Below are 24,501 nucleotides of genomic sequence, written 5' to 3'. Positions count from 1 at the left end.
ATAATTTTCACATGTGAAACGTATGTTCTTCACACTTCCACATTGATGGGGAAACTGTGTCCTTAAAACTAAATTAATAACCACACTAAACCATACTATTTGGTGGTTTGTGTACTGTGTTAATATGATTAAGGGTCATCTGTGCAATAAAATGTTTGAGTTTTTCCTCATTGTCACTAATACTACTGTTTAACTTGACAAAGTAGAACACTAAGATGCAGGTTCATAAATGAAGTTAAGAGAAACTCTTCTCACAGATCCAGGCCTTTTGATGTGAACAGATCAGATTATACCACAAGCCTTCAACCCCGAACCAGTAGTGTGCACAGTCTCCATAGCTATAAGGTCGTCCACTGGCCCAATACCTACAGAGTAAACAAGATGATGTATTTTAATGACATCCACTCAGTTTACTCACATACAGCAACTTTGATAGAATTATAACATTAAAACAGTCTCACTGTATTGTCAGTGGTGTGCCATCCACCCATGTCCATTTGTCCCCAGTCCTTTTCAGTCCAATCCAAGAATCAGCCCAATTGTTCAATCCTCTGATGAATTCCTGATAATTTTATTTTAATAAATCACAGTACAATTTCTGTAACGCATTCAGGTTTTCATCATAACCACAGAATTCCATCACATGCATTTATGATGGACACCTGGACACACACACAACCACACAACCATGCACGCACGCACGACACACAATAGTGATGGCCATTTTGGCATTTTGTTTTATAAATGTGTACACGTGGACTAACCTGCTCTTCTTTACTGTTAATGATCACCAGATCTGCTCCAGTCTTCAGACATTGTTCTTTACTTTCATCCCAAGTTTTCTGCTCAGTAGATCTGTAATAACAGCTGCATCCAAACGTCTGCCATCCACTGGGACACCACTTGTCTAAACATCAAATATGAGTTTTATATTAGAAAACATCAAACATGAGTTTTATATTAGACTATATTAGACATGTCTGAACATCAAACATGAGTTTTATATTAGACTTGACTAAACATCAAACAGGAGTTTTATATTAGACTTGACAGGAGTTTCGCTGATGGATTTTACACTGGTAATGAATTATTGCTTCATAGTGCCTACACACACCAGGCCATAGCACTGTAAGAGTCATTCTTCGACTTCTCCAGCACCTTCAACACCATCCAACTAAGCTGACTAGCCGAGAAGCTCACAGTGATGCAAGTGGACTATGGTCTGGTTGTCTGGTTTATAGACTACCACCTAGCCTGCAGACTTCAGTATATCACACTGCAGGGCAGTCTGTCAGATGTGCTGGTGAGCAACACTGATTGCCCCCAAGGAACTGTGCTGTCACCTTTCCTGTTCAGCCTCTGACTTCCCCTTCAACCTCTGTAATGTGCTACAAGTCCTCCGATGACTCTTCCATTATCAGCTGCATGACAGATGACAACCCTCCTATAACTTAATAAAGCTTTGTCTGTCTGTCTGTCTGTCTGTCTGTCTGTCTGTCACGCTTTTCTCCTCAGTGGGTTCAGCAATTGATCTGAACTTGCACACAGGCAGTTACCATGTGCAGATACTCAAAAACTATATTTTTCACTTTTCCCAAATTCAAGCAGTTTATTAGCGTTTTTTGGAAACTCTGTTTAACTCTACGGGGGAGGCATGCGTTAATCCGACAGACCTTTTCTCCGACTATGTGGCATCCGCGTGCGGTTAGGGTTAGGGTGCGGGTTTGGTTCGGGTTTACTGTTTAATGTCGGAGCACTGCGCTGTCGGAGGAATGCGCTGTCGGACTAACGTATTGCACCCCTCTACGGCCGGGGTTTTCACCGTTTCTGCGCATACATGACCACGCGAGCATGCATGCGAGGCCACGTGCGCGTGCATTCGAGGCCACGTGCGCATGCATGCGAGGCCACGTGCGCATGCATAGGCATGTGTGTGTGTGTTTAACTGTCCACGCTTAGGCACAGTACAGATCAAGTCAGAGGAACACACGGCTGTTGACTTATTAGCTCAAACACCTTAGCTCAGTGAACCCCAACCTGGGGTCCGCAGCCCACAAAAAAAAAAAAAAAAATTGTAAATAATGTGCCATCCCAAGCTGATCTCCACGCTGCATAAGTTGATCACTCCTGGCTTCCTTCTATTCAAATCAACCATACGATCTTCAAGGCACACACAACAACTCTCTCCCCCAGCCTGTCTGTCTCACCAGCTCTGTGCTCAATCGGCTACAATGACTAATTACCAAGCTTTCTTCTTTCACCTATGGTGCTAATAGTTGCTACTATTCTGATTAGGGATTTTCAGCAATACAAATGCAATGTGTTCTATGTACATGAAGCCTCCTCTTCCAAAGTTTAACTAACTAAGCATGTACTGTGTATAACCCAAACCAAATAATTTAAGCGTGCACATACTGAGAAGAATTGCAGAGCCCTGGGGGTGTGACAACAACATCAACTCGTTCCACTATTGAAAGATCCACTTTGTAGACCTTTGCTGACACTGTACAAATATCACATACTACATTTTTTACTATTACTTCCCTGACAATACTTAGCATAGCTATAATAATACACCAATGAATATTCCATCAAAAAGCTTTGTAGTGTGTCTCACCTGCTATCTCTCTCTTAAGCTGCTTTACTTCACTTTGGAATGTATCTCTCTCCATGGTCACGTTGGTCAGGGTCAAGTTCAGGTTGCTCAGCAATTGGTCAGTTTCCAGGGTCAGGTTGTTATATCTGGTCAGGGTCAAGGTCAGGTTTTTCAGTAATTGGTTGGTCTTCAGGTTCAGGTTGTTATATCTGGTCAGGGTCAAGTTCAGGTTTTTCAGTAACTCATTATTTGCTGAATGATCTGCAAAGGAGCAACAGGTGATGACAAACACAATTGTTGTTGTTACTGTTCATGAGGTAAATTGTGAGTTGTGCCTAATTTGGTGGGGGGGGGGGGGGGGGGGGGGGGAGTTTCTTGCTACAAAATAGCATTTTTGGTGCCCCATATTGTTGGAAGTCAAATCCCATTTGCCTCTGCATTGAATAGAGGCCCCTTAAAATGTGTGATTGAAATTTGGGGTAGATCAGATGGAACTCATCGAAAGGTTTTTCAAAAAGGCTGATCGCCTCCACTAATTTGAGGAAGTTGCCATTATTACGCTCAAACAATCGATCTGATCCACCACGGAATGCCAGGTTTTGCATAGCCATTACTCTGATAAGAGTAATCAAACGCGACAATACATTGTGCCAGTGCATTGTCTCGGCAGCCAGTTTGCGCTGATGTTGGGCATCAATGGTGTTTTGTGAGGCCATTCTTTTGTCCAACTCTTTACATTTCAGAAAACTGAGTATATGCTCTGCTGATTTTTCATGGGCGCTAAGGATACTTGACGCATTATGCCAGTCTCTAACACCTTCTTCTCTCGCAAGAGCTGACTTTCTCTCGCTTACAGAAAAAAGTTTACAACAGAAGCAAAACATAACGTCTTTGCTTACTGAATAAACAAGCCAGGGCCTTTCCAGTTTCTCTCCATTTGTTAATTTGCGACTATAATGAGTCTCTGAAAATCTTCTTAGTATATCATCCTTGCGGCTGCCCTTGGTCTTAGGGAAATTAATTCCTCTTACTTGGTGTGGTCCTCTCTGAATCAAAATGTCTCTAAGCCCCTGTGTTATTGTTGCTGGCCATATACCTGGATCATTTAAGTCGTCCACATTGTGTACAAGTTCAACTTCTTCTGGTGGTATCTGCTCTCCAGCAGCGCTGCTGATAACAGCTGTAGTTTCTTGTGCAGTCGGTGGCGGAGCAGAACATGACGGCGGCCGCGGACTTAATGGTGGTGGTGGTAGTAGTGGATGTGAATCGGTAATCATGCAACTTGGCCCAGGGATCTCTTCATTCAGTTCAACATTTTGTGGTTGTGGTTGTGGAGGAGATGAGGTAGCTGTACCTGTGTGACTGCAGCCAGCGGCCTCGTCAGAAACTGTGTCTGACTCCTTCTCCTTGCTCCCGGTCCCGGGATCAATATACTTTAAAAATGAACCCCTCTGTTTTTGGAGTGCTTGCTCCTTCAATTGCCGCCTCTTTTTGTACTCACAGCCTGATAATCTTTGTCTTTTTGACATATTTGCTTTAATGAATGACTAGTACCTGTCCTGCGCTTCCTGTTTACTTCTGTCATGGGTCACTGGGTGGGTGTGTCTCTGTGTGTGTGTGTGTTTTTATTTTTTATTTTTTATTTAACCTTTATTTAACCAGTAAAACACATTGAGACAGTGTGTGTGTGTGTGTGTGTGTGTGTGTGTGTGTGTGTGTGTGTGTGTGTGTGTGTGTGTGTGTGTGTGTGTGTGTGTGTGTGTGTGTGTACTGGGGCAACACGACTGGGGCGTCACTTGGGCGCCCTCCCTCCCCCAAAGCGGCTTCAGGGACAGCGATTGGCACATTCATTCCTGGGGTGCGTTTGGAAATTACGCACCGGAGCAGGAGCACTGAGCACACTCGCCTATTAGTTTGTATTGGCCAGTGTGCTCAGTGCTGTATTTTCGAACGCACACCCCTGATGATGCTGAAGAATGTGATTAAGACATTCTTCACCAATAGGCCAATTTTCGAAAAACTGGTTGGCCAACACTTTTTTCCGCCGCCGACTTTTTATTTATTTTTTTATTTTTTTTATTTTTAATTTTTTTTGCCGAGTTTTTTTTCCGCCTCTCCAACTGCCGCTCTTGGCGGCCGCCTAGGTCGCCTCTATGGGTGCGCCGGCCCTGCCTGCTGTGTTCTCCCTCACGTCCTCCTGTGGCCCAGAGAGGACGTCATCCACGCTTTCGTAGATGTCCACCTCTCTCTCCTCCTTCTCTCCCCTCTCCTCTTCCAGCTGTCCCCTGTCCTCACTGTCCCTCCTCTGTCCTCTGTCCCCATCTCTCTGTCCTCTGTCCCCATCTCCCCTTCTCACCTTCTTTGTCAAGTCTGGAATGGCATAAATATCTGCCGCCATCTTACAAGGATGACTTACTACAAATAGTAACTATCTTGTATATTCCGCTCCTGTCTTAAGTATGAAAATACATTACATGATTACTAGATAACTATAAGTATACGTTATCAAAATGTGACCATGTCTGTCTGTCTGGCTGGTGGTTAGTAAGTACAGCATTACGGAAGCAATAAGGAAGCATCAGAAGGAAACCCACAAACGCCACAGTACGCCTACACAGAGAGATTCAACGACTGCACAATGCACAATGAAAAGCTCAAGCAGCACATTGTGAATTATTGCACTACAGTATGGTAAAGTTAGTCCTTATATTGTGCACTTAAGTTACATAGCCTACTGTATATTCATTTAATGCCTTCCATTATTATTATTTCACCATAGGGTCTTGTCCATGTCATATGATCCGCTGTACAACACATTTTATTGATCAAATTGTCCTGTGACAAAGACTTTTAAAAAAAAAATGTTTTTGTCCTCAGTTTCCTGCCAGAGTGCAACGCTGCCATCAAAACTAGGACATCAGTTTATAAAAATGTGCAGTACACTACTGTATGGAGTTTAAAACACATGTGAGGACTGGTCTTATTCTGCATTAGTTATATTACTTCCACAGACTGATCAGCAGGTTTTGGCTACATGCTATAATTGTCTCCGCCAGGCCAAAAGGCACGGCGAGAGAGTATGTTTTCCACCCCGTCCGTCCGTCCGTCCGTCCGTGTGTGTGTGTGTCCGTCCTGTCTGTGTGTTACCAGCTAATCTCCGGCACCGTTGGCCCGGTCGCTCCGAAACTGTGCACACACACTCCCTCGATGCAAATTCAGAACCTCTGCCCCATTTTTTCACATGGGCCTGTTATAGCGCCACCAGGAGGCAGATTTGTGCGAAACCCATTTTTTCCCATTACTCCTACAGCTTTTAACTAAACGTCATGCAAATCGGTACACAGTATCTCTATAGTCATGTGATCAACCCGGATCTGTTAAATTTCCCATATTCCATCCTCATTGGCTAAGGTTGGCTTCCAAAGTTTGCAGGATTGGTTAGTTTTGAACAAACTGCCTCTAATCATGAATGCAGCTTGCCATTTCCATAAAATTGCACACGCACATTCCTACTAGGCCGAGGAAGAAATGCCACTTAAAGTTTTTCAAATCAGCCTCATGGTGGCGCTATAACCGGCCGATTTGCATTTTTAAGTATAACTGCACCGATCTGCGTGAAACTTTGCACGCACACTCCCTAGAGGCCAAGGAAAAACATCTGCACTGCATTTTTTACATTTGCTTTTTACAGCGCTACCAGGAGGTTATGTCGAATACATTTTTGGATATTAATCCTTCAGATTGTGTCCAAAAATCACGCAAATTGGTACACAGTATCTCCATAGTCATGTGATTCTGATGGATCTGTCCGATATTTCATATTCCATCCTACTTGGCTTACAGTGGCTTCCAAAGTTTTCAGGATTGGTCAGTTTAGAACAAAATGCCTCAAAACATGAACACAGTGTGCAATTTCAGTGACATTTTGCATGCAGATTCACAGTAGGCAGAGGAAGAAATGGCCCCCTTTTCACATTCACATTGGCCTGTTATAGCGCCACCAGCAGGTCTAATTTAGTAAAACACATTCTTGGAACAAAATGCCTCAAATCATGAATGCAGTGTCTGATTGCCGTGAAAGACCTAAGAATAAATGGCACCCTTTTCACATTGGCTTAATTATAGCGCCACCAGGAGGCCAGAATAACGTACCTGACCTGGCGGAGACCTGTGCTCCGAGGAGCACTTCTTCTAGTTTTCATATGAATTTGCACAGATATATTCCCAGGCTGATTTGTGTTCCCGATCTGTCCCTGCACAAACAACATTGACACTGTATACCCCCTGTACACATATGACTATGTGGCCACACACAGCTCTAACTTAGTGGTCAAGTTAGCTGACAAAAGTGATAGGCCAGATCACTGACAACGATGAGACAAGACGGACTACAGGAAGCCGACAAGAGAGCACACCCCCCATCTGCATCGCTGGTGCCACAGCTGGAGGGTGACGTAAAATTGCTTGGCATTCACATCACTGAGAAACTCACCTGGGACGTGGTGAGGAAGGCATAGCAACGTCTCTCTTACCTCAGACAACTTAAGAGGTTTGGCCTGGTCTAATTATGTCTAATACATCTATCTATCTATCAATTCCAATCTGTTAAAAAAAGGAAAAGGAACCTAAAACGTGCATTTTTTACTCGTAACTGTAAAACTAGACTAGAATATAATGAATGCATATAGTTTCTGTGTTTCTAAGTTGCTCTGTTGACAAGGTTCATGGACACATTTGATGTGAGACAGACTGTTTATCTGCACACGACTGAGGGTGTGTTTTGGCAAATTGAGATTATCTGTTTCAGAAAGACCCTTTTATGGTTGTAATGAAGAGACATGGACACATTAGCACCAAGCCTGTATGCATTTATTTGTTTAAACGTCCATTGCACAGATGTTACCAATCAATAGCATAACAATTATACCAGCTGAGACCCAACAGACAGTCCTTTTATACCCTGACATGCCAGGAAAACACTGTCTGCTACCAGTCACAGGAGTGTTTTATAGCCTACACTAATTTAAACACAGATCTACAAGAAAATACCAGATCTACAAGCTTTTTCTTTTCGGCGAAGATTGATTTATTGATTGTTTGATAGATTGAATTTCTTCACACGCCAATTGATGGCGAAAAGCACACAATAGTGAAAAGGATAAACACAAGAAAGTTCAAAAGCTTATTTCCGATATGTAGAGGGGGAAAAAAGGAAGGGTCCTATTATAGAGCCCTGGGGAACTCCGGTCAACAGGGTTTAAGTTATTAAAAATCACCTCATAATAACACAAAAAACTAATAAATACACAAAATATATATACACAGAAATACAGAACAATCCGCAATGCGTTGTGAGATTGTAGAATAGATCATGTATTTTTGGCACGACACCAGCGTGCACAAATTAAAAAAGTTAAAACAGTTGGTTCACAACCTTTCTACAAATGCCTTCTAAATCAGTAGTTCTCACACTTTCAAGATTTTAAAAAAATGTTCAAGAATAGCAGATGTACAAGCTTGCAGCACGGCACGAAAAAAAAGTATGCTGCACTTATAAAAGTAACGTACTTTAACCGCTTCAGCCCTATTTTATACATGGCTATTTTAAAATAGCCATCTATAAGCTTACAACGCGTCGCGATGCGACACGTTGTGAGCTTGTAGATCGTCTATTTTCAAACATTTTATATTTTGATACCAATACTTTTGTACTTTTACTCAAGTAAATTTTTCATTCCAGACTTTTACTTGTAACAGAGTACTTCTACATTGCAGTATTGATACTTTTACTTAAGCAAAACATTTTAGTACTTTTTCCACCACTGCAAGCCAGACAATATTCCCAATATTTTCATTCTAAAATGTTTTTTTTTCTTTCTTTCAGAGACAAATTAGGAGAAAATCTACTGTCCCAGCAATACACTCTCGTGGGATCTAGCACCAGTAAACATAGGACGTTTGCAAGATCAGATGGCACCCACTTAGGAGACCATTATAGGATTTGTGTACCATTTAGCCTCTAGACAAAAAATAAAAAATATCAAGTCTCCATGGGGTGACTAATCAATAGAAAAAAAGTCATTTTTGACTACATCTCACATTCTAGTGCCGTGTCCCACTGCTACACAATGCATCCTTTCTTCCATGTCCTCTGAAAGCCCACATCCACTCTTCCTCTCATCCTCATCTCTCCATCTGTCCATCTGTCCATCCTCCTCTCCTCCCTCCTCCCTCTGTACCTCCCCGGACGAGGTGATCTGCACCCTCACTTCCTGGCCGGTGGCGTCACCGCGGTCAGCGAGGACGGGGTTGTCATAGCAACCGTCCTCAGCGGGGGAAGAGGAGGAGGGGTCGGAGTGGGCGTCGACTGCGACGTCAGAAGGAGTGGGCGTGACGTTGAAGGCGATGAAGCCAATCAGGATGACCGCCAGTGATACCAGGTAGAGCACTGAGAACTGAGGACACAAGAGAGGATGCAGAGTAGCTTAGTGACAGAGAGGCGTGGTTTAGTGGAGGAAAGTACAGTACATGTACTCCCAAGTACAGTACTTAAGTAACATTTTGAGGTAAATGTACTTTACTTGAGCATTTCCAATTTCCAATACTTTTACTTCTACTCCACTACATCTCAGAGGCAAATATTGCACTTTTACTCCACTACAATTATTTGAAAACTTTAGTTACTAGTTACTTTGTAGATTTTGATTATTATTACAAAACATACATGTACATTAACCATTTCAGCCCTATATACATTTAGACAATTTGAAAATAGCCGATCTACAAGCTCACAACCCTAACCCTAACCCTAACCCTAACCGTGAACTTGTAGATCTGCTATTTTCAAAATATTTTTTATACATTTTAAAACTTGTGAAACAGGAATTTCTACTTTTGGTACGCTAACTACATTTTGATACCAATACTTTTGTACTTTTATTCAAGTCAATTTTGAATACCGGACTTTTACTTGGAACAGAGTATTTCTACATTGCAGTATTGATACTTTTACTTAAGTAAAACTTGTAGTACTTTTTCCACCACTGGTGTGGTTTAGTGGTTATATTTACAGTGTGGTTTTGCAGGAGTCTACTGTAGCTGTCTATAAGAGGGTCTGTCTGTCTGTCTGTCTGTCTGTCTGTCTGTCTGTCTGTCTGTCTGTCTGTCTGGAGCTGATGTCAGCACCACATTTCTAGTGCACACCATTAACGAAAAGATAAACTCATTTGAATGTTGTTAAACCTTAAATCAAGAAATTGAGAAAAAAACAAATGTGTCAAAGATCTGTTATATCACACATCTTATAGCAGTTATTAATTTAATGACAAATTATAAATTATTATTTTGTTTTCCTACAACTTAAGTTTGTTTATATTGAGTGAATTCTTCAATATTTAAAGGGATTCTAGGCAACTTCAGATATCAAAAAAAGAAAAAAAACTGTTGTCAAACACCGCCCCTCCACATTTGGGTGAATTCCTTAGGTAACGTTCTCCTCCCACCTGTCTGTCCCTGTCCGTGTGTTACCAGTACCTTGTACTGGAACAGGAAGAGTCCACAGAAGAGGCTGAACAGGTCAGCGGTCAGCAGGGACAGGTTGACAGATGTTGCACTGGTCATCTTCACCACCAGGGGCATACAGCTGTACAGAGTATACATACACACTGCAAAGCCAGCGAATAACACACCTAGAGAGACACAATAATAATGTATTTAAACATACAACATGCATAGAGAATACACATACACACACACACACACACACACACACACACACACACACACACACACACACACACACACACACACACACACACACACACACACACACACACACACACACACACACACACACACACACTCTCACTCACTCACTCACTCACTCACTCACTCACTCACTCTCGCGTTTCTGAGTTAAATTGTCTGAGTTAAATAAATACAGAGGATTTTACAGTGGTTAAAATGGGGCTCTGTGGCCTAATCTAATGCATATGAGGCTGGGGGTCCTTCAAATGAAAAGGGTTGAAAATCACTGGCCTATATATCTGTACATTTCTTACAGGTTCTAAAGAAAAGAGGATGGAAGTACCTGTTACTTGGACTCATGGATGTACAGGCCAACTGTGGTCAAAGCCTATCAGTACACTTCTCTGACCAGTGTACAGGTACCAGTACTCTTCATTCATCCAGTTTCCAGTAAGAAACATTAACATATATCTGTATGGACGAGGATGGCCCTCGTCCATACAGAGAGAAATCCTCTCAGCAGAATCATGTTTTTACAGTCATAATATATACTGACCAATTTGCCAGCTCCAGATGATATTTGCAACTTCATTACGCTCCAGGATCACCCTGTAGAGAGAAACACATCACACCATATAACCACCTAGCATCACCCTACACACATCGCACCACACAATAAACACCAAGCATTAGGCTACCCAGTACACACATCACACCACACAATAACCACCTAGCATCACCCTGAACATAGGAACACATCACAGCACACAATACACACCAAGGCTGGAACACCACACACTCACACAACCCTTAACCCTATGTTAAAGGAATAGTTCACCCAAAAGATTACTTATTTTCTATCAATTGCACACCCCGTGAAGCCTTGAATTCATTGAGATTTGTTTTTTGTTTTTGACGCATTCCTAAGCTAATAATTTGATGACCGGGTGTATGTCCGGTAAGAGACACAAAGAGTCTACTTTGTGTCTCCTACCGGATACATTAGCATATTTCCGCCGGTAATCAAATCATTGGCTTAAGAATGCGACAAAAGAAAAAATAATCTCCAATGAATTCAATGCTTCATGGGGTGTGTCATGGAGAGAAAAGAAGTAATTTCTTGGGTGAACTACTCACTCCTTTAAAGCTTTTATTTTATGAAGCCTATAACCTTAACCTTACCCCCAGCCCCAACCCCCACCCTAAACCTAAACTGAGGGAACATAGAGTTGAGGGAACATATAGAGTTAAGGGACTCTATGTTCCCTCAACTCTATGTTCCCTAAGCCCTATGTTCCCTCAACCCTATGTTCACTCAACCCTATGTTTCCTCAGCCCTATGTTTCCTCAGTTTAGGGAATGGTTAGGGTCGGACTTCAGTGCTAAGCCTTTTTAGAAAGGTCATCCTTTCAGAAAAAGGCAGAGTAAGGAATTTTTGCTCTCGCCATCTTATTTTTGAAAGAAAGTCTTTTTGGGATCCTGCTACTCTTTAATTTTAAGGTCCATATAATTTCACATTCTGTTTAATTAAGTATTCCTTTAGACTACATTCTAAATCTTTGCCCTAAGCTCTTTTTGGCTGTTACCCCTTTCCTGGAGGGAGGGGGGGAAAAACATTTTTTTCCAATTAGGGTTAACCATTTCACCTTTCTTTAAGGTTTAGGTTTTTGGGCATGTTTACAAATTATAACATGAAATAGAAATGCCAGTGAACTTTGTGAGAAATGTTCACTGGGGACTGTGAGGGTAGAGGGGTTGGGGTTAAGGTTAAGGTCAGTGGGGGAAGAAGTACTCAGATATTTACTTAAAATTAGCAATATAAAAATACTCTGTTACAAGTGAAAGGCCTGTGTTCAAAATGTTACTTGAGTAAAAGTACAAACGTATTGGCATCAAAATATACTTAAAGTACCAAAAGTAAAAGTACTAAACTGTTTGATGAAATAGCAGATCTACAAGCTCACAACGCGTTGCATCGTGACGCGTTGTGAGCCTGTAGATCGGCTATTTTCAAATAGCCTATGTATAAAATAGGGCTGAAGTGGTTAATGTATGTTTTAAGATATAATAATGTATACCTGGAAAGTAACTAGTAACTAGACTTTTCAAATAATTGTAGTGGAGTAAAAGTACAATATTTGCCTCTGAGATGTAGTGGAGTAGAAGTAAAAGTACAGAAAATTGGAAATACTCCAGTAAAGTAAACAAATTTACAGTACTTGAGTAAATGTACTGAGTTACTTTACACCACTGGTCAAGGTTATACGCTTGATAACATAAAAGCGTGAACATAAGGCAACCCTATGTTAACACACTAGGTACAGGTATGCTCCCAGTGGACCATAATGGCTGACTGCCACACACTTACATCTGTACGGTGCTGATGAGGGTTCCAAACAGACCCACCATGCCCAGGAACTCCACTCGGCTCAGGTTCTTGACGGTGTATTCTTGACAGACATTGGACACAGCGTACAACGTGGCACTGATCAGCACCAGACCATCGCCTAACAAGATGTTGGAAGCTACAAGGAGATAGACAACATTTTTATTAACACATATTACAAAGAAAGGAATACATACACAGAGATAACAAACAAACTAAAACACATAATGGAATAAAAATACCCCCCCCCCCCCCCCCCCCCAATAAATAAACAGATTAAAGGAGCAGTTCAACCCAAAAAAATACTTATTTTCTATCAACTATACACCCCATGAAGCCTTGAATTCAAGGAGATTTTTTAGTTTTTGTCACATTCCTAAACCAATAATTTGATGATAATCAAATCCGGAATGTGTCACAAAGGTCTCTCCGGTTAAAATGATTGGTTTAGGAATGCGATAAAAACAAAAAAATCTCCATGAATTCAATGCTTGTGTGAGTGACAGAAAATAAGTAACTTTGTGGGTGAACTACTCCTTTAACTAATTAATTGATTAAAAAGCATTTCAATAATTTTGATGGGATGTAAAAACTCCAGAATTATTGGTTTGTTTACCTTTGTAAGTCGTAAGCTGACGGCAGCCATAATACAACAGTTTTTAGTTTTATTTAGTTTTTTTGGATGGGGAGTGAAGTATTTTTTTTCCTATTTTCAAATGTAGACATTTTGACACTGAAAAAAATAGAAAGGGCGAGAAGAGTTGCAGTCTTACTGGATCCCTGGTCTCGTCCAGACAGGATGTCAGCCCCCACCATGGCGCCCACCCCCAGCAGACACACACACACGGACACGCAGTGCATCACTGTGTACCGTGTCTTTAAGAACCACCAGGACAACACCATCAGCATGGGCACCACGAAACAGTCCAGCAGCTGCAAATGTACAAACATGACATTACATTAGGTTTAGGATGGCTCAGACTGTCTGTTACCCAAAGGTCCAACAATGTACATGATACGATATATTAATGGACTATTTCACCCATGTTCAACCTAATCTTCATTATAATTGGTCCTGCATTCATAAAAAAACATTAAATATATATATTTTTTATCTTGTTTGAAATCACCAAAGCTGCCTACCAATGATGTCACTGGTATGTGGGTTTCTAAACTGTCAACATAGTGCTGCTTTAAGTCATTTGACTATTATTAATATATACTTAAAGAGTGTTTTTCACACTTTTAAAGTATATCCGATTGATTGATTGATTGATTGAATATTTTATTAGGCAAAAGAATGTAAAACAACACATTTACATTTAAAATACTTTGTCTAACAGGTCCGTTCATAAAAGTCCTTGTGGACTTGTTTCCAATGAGGGCCTTGGTATTCAATTCATAGACATATATAGTGGCACCACAGTTCGAATATCATTACACAAAGAAAATAAAAATAAAACACCAAAAAGATTATATATATATATATATATATATATATATATATATATATATATATATATATATATATATATATATATATATATACAACACTATGTACAACAAAAGGAATAAAAAGGGGGGGGAAGATATGTACAAGAACGGGGGCGGGGGGGGGCGGCTGTCTAATGGGAAAATGGCTTGTTGTCATTGTTTCCAATGAGGGCCTTGGTATTCAATTCATAGACATATATAGTGGCACCACAGTTCGAATATCATTACACAAAGAAAATAAAAATAAAACAGCAAAAAGATTATATATATATATATACAACACTATGTACAACAAAAGGAATAAAAAAGGGGGGAAAGATATGTACAAGAACGGGGGGGGGGGGGGGGGGTCGGCTGTCTAACGGGAAAATGGTACTACCTCCTCTTTTGGCCTCCTGAACGGTGATTTTTTAAGGCTCTTTTAAATGAGCCAAGCGAACTGCTTTTTTTGAGGGATGGGGTTAGACCATTCCAATCCTGGGTGGCAGTGCTGTAGAAGGAGATATTGGAGGTATTTACTCAGATATGCGGGAATTACTCAGATATGCGGGAATACAATTTACAATTTTGAAGGCCAGTCCCATTTTTAGTTGTTTAACCCTGTCTTCCAGCCTGAGCCAGCCTAGGCTGGCAAAATGGGTGGGAGAAAGGTGGGTCATGGGCCCCAATCCTTCCGTTGTTATAATGGAGACATAGTTAACAAATCAATCCCTAAAAAAATGTAATGAGAACATATTTTTTCATACCAAGAGACAAGAGTCAAACAAAAACGACAATTTCAACCAACAATATGATGACAAGGGTAACCGTCTTCCACGCCGACATCTCACCACTCCGACTAGTGGCTTCCGCGTGCGGTTAGGGTTAGGGTGAGGGTTAGGTATAGGGTTCGTTAACGTCGGAAAGGCGACATGTCGGAAAGCCGCCATGTAACCATGACAAGCACCACTAGAGGACGGTATTACTCGGGATATCCGCCATCTCTGAATCATATAAAAAATGGCGGTCACATAACCGTTTACAAAGAGATACAGCTTACAAATATAAACAAACGTTTATCGTACTAAACTTGATTCAACACTACCTTGATGCAGTGCACAACGGAAGTTGCAGAGCCCATAGAAGGCTGACAAATGCTAATGCTAATGGTGCTCCTTATTTTCCTGAGGCATGTCTAAGGCAACTGTAAGAGGAGACAAATGTAACCAAAAGAACCCGTACGTTCATTTGGTTAAATCAGTGAACATTTTTTTGAAGAAATTGATGAATGAAGAGTACTGGTACCTGTACACTGGTCAGAGAAGTGTACTGATAGGCTTTGACCACAGTATAGTTGGCCTGTACATCCACGAGTCCAAGCAACAGGTACTTCCATCCTCTTTTCTTTAGAACCTGTAAGATATGTCCATCCCCTGTGGTTTAAAGGGGAACAGCCCACATACTGAGTATTCACGTAGCAACATCTCATTTACATCATTTACAATGTTTCACAACTAAAAGAGAGTGTGTCTGTGTGAAGCGCTCCCAACTTTGATGAGAAGTGGAGAAGCAAACTTTTAGGTTGGAGGTCTTAGGGTGATTATTTCTGAGTGTGGTTTTGATTATGTGATGACGTTGTATTGCATTTCCTCTTTGTGAGGCACACCTTGGAAGGGGGAGGGGTGACAGATAGAAAACAATCACGCTCATCAAACGAGGCCCCACGATTTCACCGCAATCCTTTCTATTAATTCACCAAATCTCTGTGTGTCACTCTGTCACCGGCGTAACTCAACAAGCGTCAGATCAAATGGTCTAAAACTTGGCGTGTGTCTATATGACCGCCGAAGTGTGCAGTGCCGAGTGGGTATTCGGGCAGACCAACGTTTACAAGAACCGACAAAGCACAGATATCTGTAGATGTCTGACCGTGGGTCTGAGGAGGACGCACACATTCTCCTTGTGTTCAGGAGATTGTATGCATCGGCGTCCCTGATTGGCCAACCCAAACCGCAGGCTGCACTACATTGTTCTCTCTGCACTCTACTACTGTGACAATTTACCTTGTTTTATTGACTCATTTATGCTTACTCTGCTTAATCAGTTCTCGCACTTCCGTTAAGTCACTCTGGATAAGAGTGATGATAGTAATAGGCACTATGCACAGCAGCCACATTGGACAGAAATTGGGCCCCTTCCTTGCTTCCTTCACATGTGTTACCAAAGACACTAATGAAGGCTCTGTTCCATTTAGTGTAGCACAGTGGTTCTCAAACTTTTTAATTTCAAGGACCCCCATAACTCTGAGAGTGTACAAATGGAACCAAAGGGACCCGGGTCCATTTGGTTCCATTTGTACACTCTCAGAGTTACACCCTCTCAAGGAACCATGAGGGTCCCTGGACCACACTTTGAGACCCACTAGTATTTCTAGGGAGCCAACATGCACAATATGAGCACCCTGACTCTGTTTGACCAGAATGGAACAGAGCCTTCATTAGTATCATTGGTAACACCTGTGAAGGAAGTCAGAAGAGGCCCAATTTTTCTCCAAAATGGCTGCTGTGCATAGAGCCTATTGTTGTGGTTCATCATGGGCTGTGGTCCCCCATTGCAGTTATATTACCGGACATCTCTAGTTTAGACTGATGATAGGTTCTTGGTTTACCTATGATCCTAGATTACTATCTCTATGCATTTGATGTAATACTGTACCTTGTCGTGTTTATTTTGCTTGTTGTCAATCGCTCTGGATTAAGAGCGTCTGCTAAACGCCTACATTGTACATTGTAAATAGGCTCTATTCACAGCAGCCATAGTATGAAGACATGCACAGGTGTTACCAATGATACTAATGAAGACTCTGTTCCATTCTGGTCAAACAGAGTCAGGGTGCTGATATTGTGCATGTTGGCTCACTGGAAACACTCTGCTGCACCAGTGGGTCTACAGTTGGGGTCCAGGGACCCTCACGGGCTTCCAAATGGCCCCTTACAGGCGTGTAACTCTGAGAGTGTACAAATGGTACCATTTGTACACTCTCAGAGTTATGGGGGTCGTGGAAACCACTGTGCTACACTAAATGGAACAGAGCCTTCATTAGTATCATTGGTAACACCTGTGAAGGAAGTGATAATATGGCTGCTGTGCATAGTAGTGGTTGGTTACCTGGCGTGAACAGCAGCATGGTGGTGTAAGTGACACACAGCAGGGTGTAGTTCAGTACACTCTGCATCATGGGGGTGTTGATGTGGAACTCGGTGGCCAGGTACTGAGAGCTGATGGCCGTGCCACAGATCAACGCAGCCAGACCCTGACCCATCAGCACCGTGTGTACGAGCCGCCTAAACGAGAATGGGGAAAAAAACACACAGTACAAATCACACATCACTCTGAACAATACAGAGTCAAAAGTAATCAATCATTCATTTACACCCACAAATGCAACTAATGTCACTGTTGGACAGTGGTGTAAAGTAACTAAGTACATTTACTCAAGTATTGTACTGAAGTACAATTTTGAGGTATTTTTTTTTTACTTCACTGGAGTATTTCCACTTTTCAGTACTTTTACTTCTACTCCACTACACCTCAGAGGCAAATAGTATACTTTTACTCCACTAAAATGATTTGAACACTATAGTTACTAGTTACTTTGTAGATTTGTATTATTATTACAAAACAAACATTAACCACCTCAGCCCTATGTACATTTTGGCCATTTGAAAATAGCCGATCTACAAGTTCACGATGCGTAGCGATACGACACACTGTGAGCTTGTAGATCTGCTATTTTCAAAAGGTTTTTTACACATTTTATACATTTGAAAACTTGTGAAATGGGACATTCACAGTAGCCACGTTTACATGGACCTTTCTAATCGGGTTAAAACAAGAATAAATCTGGTTTAAAATAAACCAGATTAAAAATCTCCATGTATACACCTAAATAAACCCGATCAAGCCCATCAACCCGATTAAAATTCTAATCGGGTGCAGAGGGGTGGTCTAGACCTTTTTACAACCCGATCAAAAGGACATTTCGTCCATGTATACACCTTAACCTGATTAGTATCTGATTCTGATCTTTCTGCGCATGCTTCCTGGCCATTTATTGGGGCACTTTTTTATTTTTGCAACTATACATTTGTGATGTTTCACTACATTATTTATTTTATATAGGCAATTTTTCTATTATATATAGGCAATCTATAAATGCGCGGAATATATGTGTAGGCTACGTGAGCGCATGTGTGTGCTCGCGCGTGCGTTTGTGCGAGTCCCATGACTCCCGTCTCGATTGAGAACCGTCCGGCCGAACAACTAGAAACTCATATGCATAATTGCTGAGGACCCAAGGGAGACATGTTTTAATTGTTTTTACTTCATGGAATACATGGGCATAGATTCTATCAGTCAAATGATTTGTGGGATAAAATGCACTGCCTTGATTCTGATGCGTCCTCTTCGTTTTAATAGCATCTACAGTATATCAGATATTTGTTGATTGGCCCCTGCTTTTGTTAATGCTGCATGGATTGGAGACAAGGAAATATTCCGGAGTCTGACGTCTGTATAAAATAATAATCGCGAGTCGCAACACACATAATTGGAGCTTTGACTTGACTTGATCTGGAGCCATAAATCCCTCAACCAGTCCACATCACTTTGGGAATGATTGCAACCTCATGCAAAGGTTTTGCTTCCAAGATCATTAATTTCCAAAAGCACAACTTTATCGCATTTATGCAAAATAAATATGTGACATTATTCATATAATGTCATAAAGTCCGGGACATCCTCGGGAACATTCCCGTAGTGCGTTCACGCTCACCAGGTCAGGCACACAACAAGATCAAGTGCGCGGTCGCCATGCAAACCTGTTGTTATTAATCAGAGGAGAGAGAGAGAGAGAGAGAGAGGTGTGCGGGTGCGATACGATTCTACCGTGTCCGCGACTGGACTTGGCATTACCCTGTCCTGTCTATACTTTCCTGCAGTGGTGGAAAAAGTACTCAAATTGTTTACTTAAGTAAAAGTATCAATAGTGCAATGCAGAAATAAATATAAAAAATAGCAGATCTACAAGCTCACAACTCGTTGCATCGATGCGTTGTGAGCTTGTAGAAACTTTGGTCAAATAACCAAAGTTTAAATAGGGCTGAAGTGATAAATGTATCTTTTGTAATAATAATCAAAATCTACAAAGTAACTATAAAGTTTTCAAATAATTGTAGTGGAGTAAAAGTACAATTTGCCTATCAGATGTAGTGGAGTAGAAGTAAAAGTATAGAAAAATGGAAATACTCCAGTAAACTAAAGATTCCTCAGATTTGTACTAAAGTACAGTACTTGAGTAAATGTACTTAGTTACTTTACACCACTGCTTTCCCGTGCGTCTTTGACCAACCATCCACAGTACCACACACACACACACACACACACACACACACACACACACACACACACACACACACACACACACACACACACACACACACACACACACCCGGGTAGACCTATGTTAGTCTGTTATTGAGCTGGCCAGTAACCTTTTGAAAACGTCTTCTTTGTTGTGATCTAATGAACAACCCAGGACGATATGCCATCATAAATAGCCTAAGAAACCACCAGCACAATATCCTATATCCTTCTTCAGATAATCTATGGGACTGGGGTATGGGAATATAAGAAAATAGGCCATTTTAGAAGTAGCCTAAATATTAGTTAACTACAGACTTTTTTTTATTATCTAGCTCCTAACCTCTCACTCCGCTATACGGCTCCGAGATGAGGTTCTATGTCGAGGTCTCCCAGAATCGGTTGAACGGCCACAAAGGCTCCGCTGTTTACCCTTTTATCTACATCGTATCCAAAAACTAATTCCAAAGCACACAGATGTTTAATACAAAATATTTTAGGTCGGGGACGAAACTACCCGTTTAAATCGCTTATTTAGTCAGCCTGTGGCCATGTTAAAATATTTTGTGCCCGACCAAACCTTAAACATCTGTGCGCTCTGGAATCTACCATTTCGGAGCTGTATAGCGGAGTGAGAGGTTCTTAATGGAGCTAGTTATTATCGTGAATGCACTTGTCCATTGGCGCGAATATGTATTGTTAATAGGCTAGGGCTGGCTATGTGCATTTGTATTATATATAATATATATATTATAATTATTATTATTAGTATTATTATTATAATATATTGTTACTAATGGATACAGGGAAATGCAATGTATTTCATAATTTGCGTCACTGCTGATCCGATTGAAAACAGGTGCATGTATACACCAGATCGGATTAGATCACATCTCATGTAAACACTTGATCCAAAACCTTCAATCAGGTTTATTTTAATCAGATTGGAAGAAAGGTGTCCATGTAAACGTGGCTAATGAGTGCACAATGAGTACTTTCAACTTTTGGTACTTAAACGGCAAGACCACTTTGGTAGAGGTTTGGGTTGTGTAGTTACCTTGCCATGATGTAACTCCAAAGGTGGGCAAGAAATCAAAAATAATTGCTCCATTGATTAGAAATTGATAATTCAAAATATGCTCCTCATTGACTTACATTGTACGGTAAAACTGCTCTCAAAGTCATTCTTTTAGCACAGAAACGAACGCAAACAAAGTTGATTCAGACAATATAGAACACCACCAAACCCAGTACTGTTTTTTTTAAATAAAAATGTCAACTTCCTGTTGATTTTGCCATTTTTTTCAAGTAGAAAACCCGGACTGGATCGGCGGATCCGGATCCAGATCTTCAAATAGTAAAATCAACAGGAAGTTGACATTTTTATAAAAAAAAAAAACATTACTGGGTTTGGTGATGCTCTATATTGTCTGAATCAGCTATGTTTGGGTTCATTTATGTGCTAAAAGAGTGACTTTGAGAGCTGTTTTACCGTACAATTATCAATTTCTAATCAATGGAGCAATTATTTTTGATTTCTTGCCCAAGCAAAGCAAAGCAAAGCAAAGTTTGTTGTTTACCCAGGGTGTTGGACTAAGTGCGGAACTTATTTACAGCCAGACCCTGCATGGAAGCCTTGCTCAAGGGCTATTCAGCGGTGATTCATGAGATGAATCGGGGGATCGAACTAGGGACTAGGGACCTTCCGGTATCAAGGCCGCCCCTCTAACCACTAGGCCACCGCTGCCTTTGGAGTTACATCATCACAACCCAAACCTCTACCAAAGTGGTCTTACCCTTTAAAGTAAATTTTGATACCAATACTTTTGTACTTTTACTCAAGTACACTTTGAATTCCGGACTTTTACTTGTAGCAGAGTGTTTTTACATTGCAGTATTGATACCTTTACTTAATGGAGTAGTTCACCCAAAAAATTACTTATTTTCTATCAATTGCACCCCCCATGAAGCATTGAATTCATGGATTTGTTTTAGTTTTTGTCGTATTCCTAAGCCAATAATTTAATTACCGGCGGAAAGATGCCAATGTATCTGGTAGGAGACACAAAGTAGACTCTTTCTGTCTCCTACCAGAAATACATCCGGTCATCACATTATTGGCATAGGAATGCGACAAAAACTAATATAAATCCATGAATTCAAGGCTTCATGGGGGGTACAACTGATAGAAAATAAGTAATTTGCCAAAATGTGATCCCCCCACACGAAATGGTCTCGTGTGTCATGTGACAATGACTGTCAAACAGGGTTTTAATACGCCATACCGTTTGCCTGTAATTGCCTTCAGAAATGTGTGGGCGGGGCCTATTTTCTTAGGGTCTAATCATGGAGTTATAATATATCTAGAGGTCCGACTGCCCCGTCGCCCCACCTATTTATATCAATGAAAGTTTCTCACAAGCGCATGAAGCACCCGGAAGAGTACCTCTACTTCCTGGATTGGCTCGTTGGAGAAGCATGCGCAGTAGGGTTTCAAATGCTGAAGTCTTCAATCATTTGGTTCTGGGGGCTTGGGTCTAATAGGTGGTCACTAGGGTAAAACAGATGTCTTCGAGGGTAAAATAGAGGTTGCTGACGTCTACAAGGTGGTTGCTAGGGTCTAAAAGGCTGCTAGGGTCTAATAGGTGGTTGTTATGGTAAACTCTGTGGTTGCCATAGTAAACCAGTGTTTTCTCATGGTAAAACAATAATGACAATTATGAGTGTACTGTTCCTTTAAGAGAAATTACCTAATGGTACTACACTTAATTTTGATTTGATAGCATTGGCCAGGTTATTGTGTGGGAGAAATACCCCCCCCCCCCCTATACATCTGTGATCTCCATATATGGGCTTGTGACATCACAAACAACACAAAGTGTTGCCCAACAATGCCTACTGTATATGCACTGATGTTGTGGAATCTCTATATATGGGCATTTGATGTCAGACACAACAGAAACCGTTGCCTAACAACACTGATCCTACATTAAAATTGGGTGGGCCGGCGAACCTCTGACATCACTCTGACTCAGCCATAACCATATAAGGAGTTCCCAATGCAGCTACGCCCAATATGGAGTAAACAAATCAGTCAGCTCCATATATGGGCACAAATGGGGCATGCCCATATATGGGCATATACTGATGACATCAGTCTGACAGATACAGAGACCGACTTCAAACTTGGCGTGCGCAGCAGCAAGGACTCGAGGGAGTGTGGTGCCCGCCATCGAGTAGTTCAGATATCCAGTTCTCCAGAACCATCGATCCAACCAATATGCCCATTTATGGGCATTCCAATATATGGGCATATACTGATGACTAAAGGGATCTCCATATATGGGCATAAAAGGGACAAGGACTGCCAGATACAGATATCTCCATATATGGGCATAAAAGGGATATGGACTGGCAGATACAGATATCTCCATATATGGGCATAAAAGGGACTCAGGTAAACAGACAGAAACAGACATCTCCATATATGGGCACAAAAGGGACACAACGGGTTAAACTGACAAAGCCCCCACTAGGACTATGACTTAGACATATTGGTCGGATCGGCAGTGCGACATAGGTGTGAGGGTCGCGTAGCTTGGGAGAATTCCACAATCCATTGCCATTTCAGAGAGAAATGTGTGCAAATAAGGAGGTCTATATATGGAGTCCAGGCCAGCCTATGACATCAGTACTATGACGATATATTGATGACATCAGGGCACTCGAATTTTACAGCATTGGCCACGTTTTGTGGGGGAATAGGCTCCCCCTCCCTCCCTCCCTTCCACCCTGCTAATAGCTGTGGTCATTTGCCTGTGTCCCTTTTATGCACATTCATAGAGATGTCTGTACCTGTCTGTCTGGGTCCCTTTTATGCTCATATATGGAGATTTCTGTATCTGGGTCCCTTTTATGCCCATACATGGAGTTCGGTGTCAGGCATGCCCAAATATGGAGTCCAGGCCACTATGACATCACATTGACACTATCAGAGTACTCTATATGGGGATTTGCTGTTTTTTTGGATATTGTTTGGAGATCCACTGATACGACCAGCTTCCCACTTGGCACATCTCTCCCTCAGGTCTACAGCAATACACACACAAGTTTGAAGTCGTTTGGTCCCATATATGGGCATATCAGTCGGATCGGTGCTCCTGAACAAGCGGATCTCCATATATGCCTATATATGGGCATATCGGTCGGATTGATGGCTCTGGACAATCGCCCATCCGACTGACTCATGGATCGTTGAGAGGGTTCCCGGGGTCCCCAGCTAAATGATTGATTGTCAAGTGTTATGGCCAGACGTATTTTATTCTGCATTTGTATATTTCTGTATTTTGGCATATTGTATAATTTTGTAGTATTCTGTATTCCTGTTGTTCTGAGGTGGAGACTGAAGTCATAATTGACTGATACCTGCCTGTGTCAAAACATGAGACTGTTAATCACTGGAAACCAATTGGAACCTTACAGGTCTGTATCTCTGAGAGTGGACAAATGGAACCAAATGGACCCGTAAGGGTCTCTCAGAGTTATGGGGGTCCGTGGCTTAATGCATACCGAACTGGGGGTCCTTGAAATTAAGAAGTTTGAGATCTAGTGGACAAGACTGATGTCCGTTGGGAATGTACCTCCGGTTACGCAATACCAGTTGTTAAACATCAAGGTTTGTTGATATTAGGTAGCCATGGTTACTCAATATGTCTGAGTGCTATGAATGCTTGTTATGGTTACCACTGTTGCTTGTCAGAATACTAGAGACTAATTCTGACATCATGGACTCCATATTTGGGCATGGCTGACCTGGAACACAATATTTGGTCATGCTGACTCATCGTGACATCATTGTGACGTCACCGTGACGTCATCG

General features: G+C 41.4%; 2 protein-coding genes across 2 annotated transcripts in view; both read right to left on the bottom strand.

Annotated features, from left to right (window-relative positions):
- Positions 1 to 24,501, bottom strand: part of LOC311050670 (uncharacterized protein) — a gene marked incomplete at its 3' end in the record, with an annotated part of 728,236 nt that overhangs the window by 194,228 nt on the left and 509,507 nt on the right. The gene's annotated exons all lie outside the window — the stretch shown is intronic.
- Positions 5,153 to 24,499, bottom strand: LOC311050056 (solute carrier family 35 member F2-like; the record flags this gene model as incomplete). The annotated part of the gene is made up of 9 exons (XM_084064022.1): positions 5,153 to 5,206; positions 8,836 to 9,051; positions 10,130 to 10,284; positions 10,899 to 10,951; positions 12,711 to 12,867; positions 13,502 to 13,661; positions 15,507 to 15,634; positions 17,370 to 17,545; positions 24,489 to 24,499. 9 exons carry the CDS (start codon positions 24,497 to 24,499, stop codon positions 5,153 to 5,155), a joined length of 1,110 nt encoding a protein of 369 aa, XP_083920148.1.

The sequence above is a fragment of the Gymnoscopelus microlampas genome (assembly GCF_963454915.1).
Source record: "Gymnoscopelus microlampas genome assembly, chromosome: 8".
Classification (NCBI taxonomy): Eukaryota; Metazoa; Chordata; class Actinopteri; order Myctophiformes; family Myctophidae; genus Gymnoscopelus; species Gymnoscopelus microlampas.
This window is presented reverse-complemented; position numbering and strand designations above follow the sequence as displayed.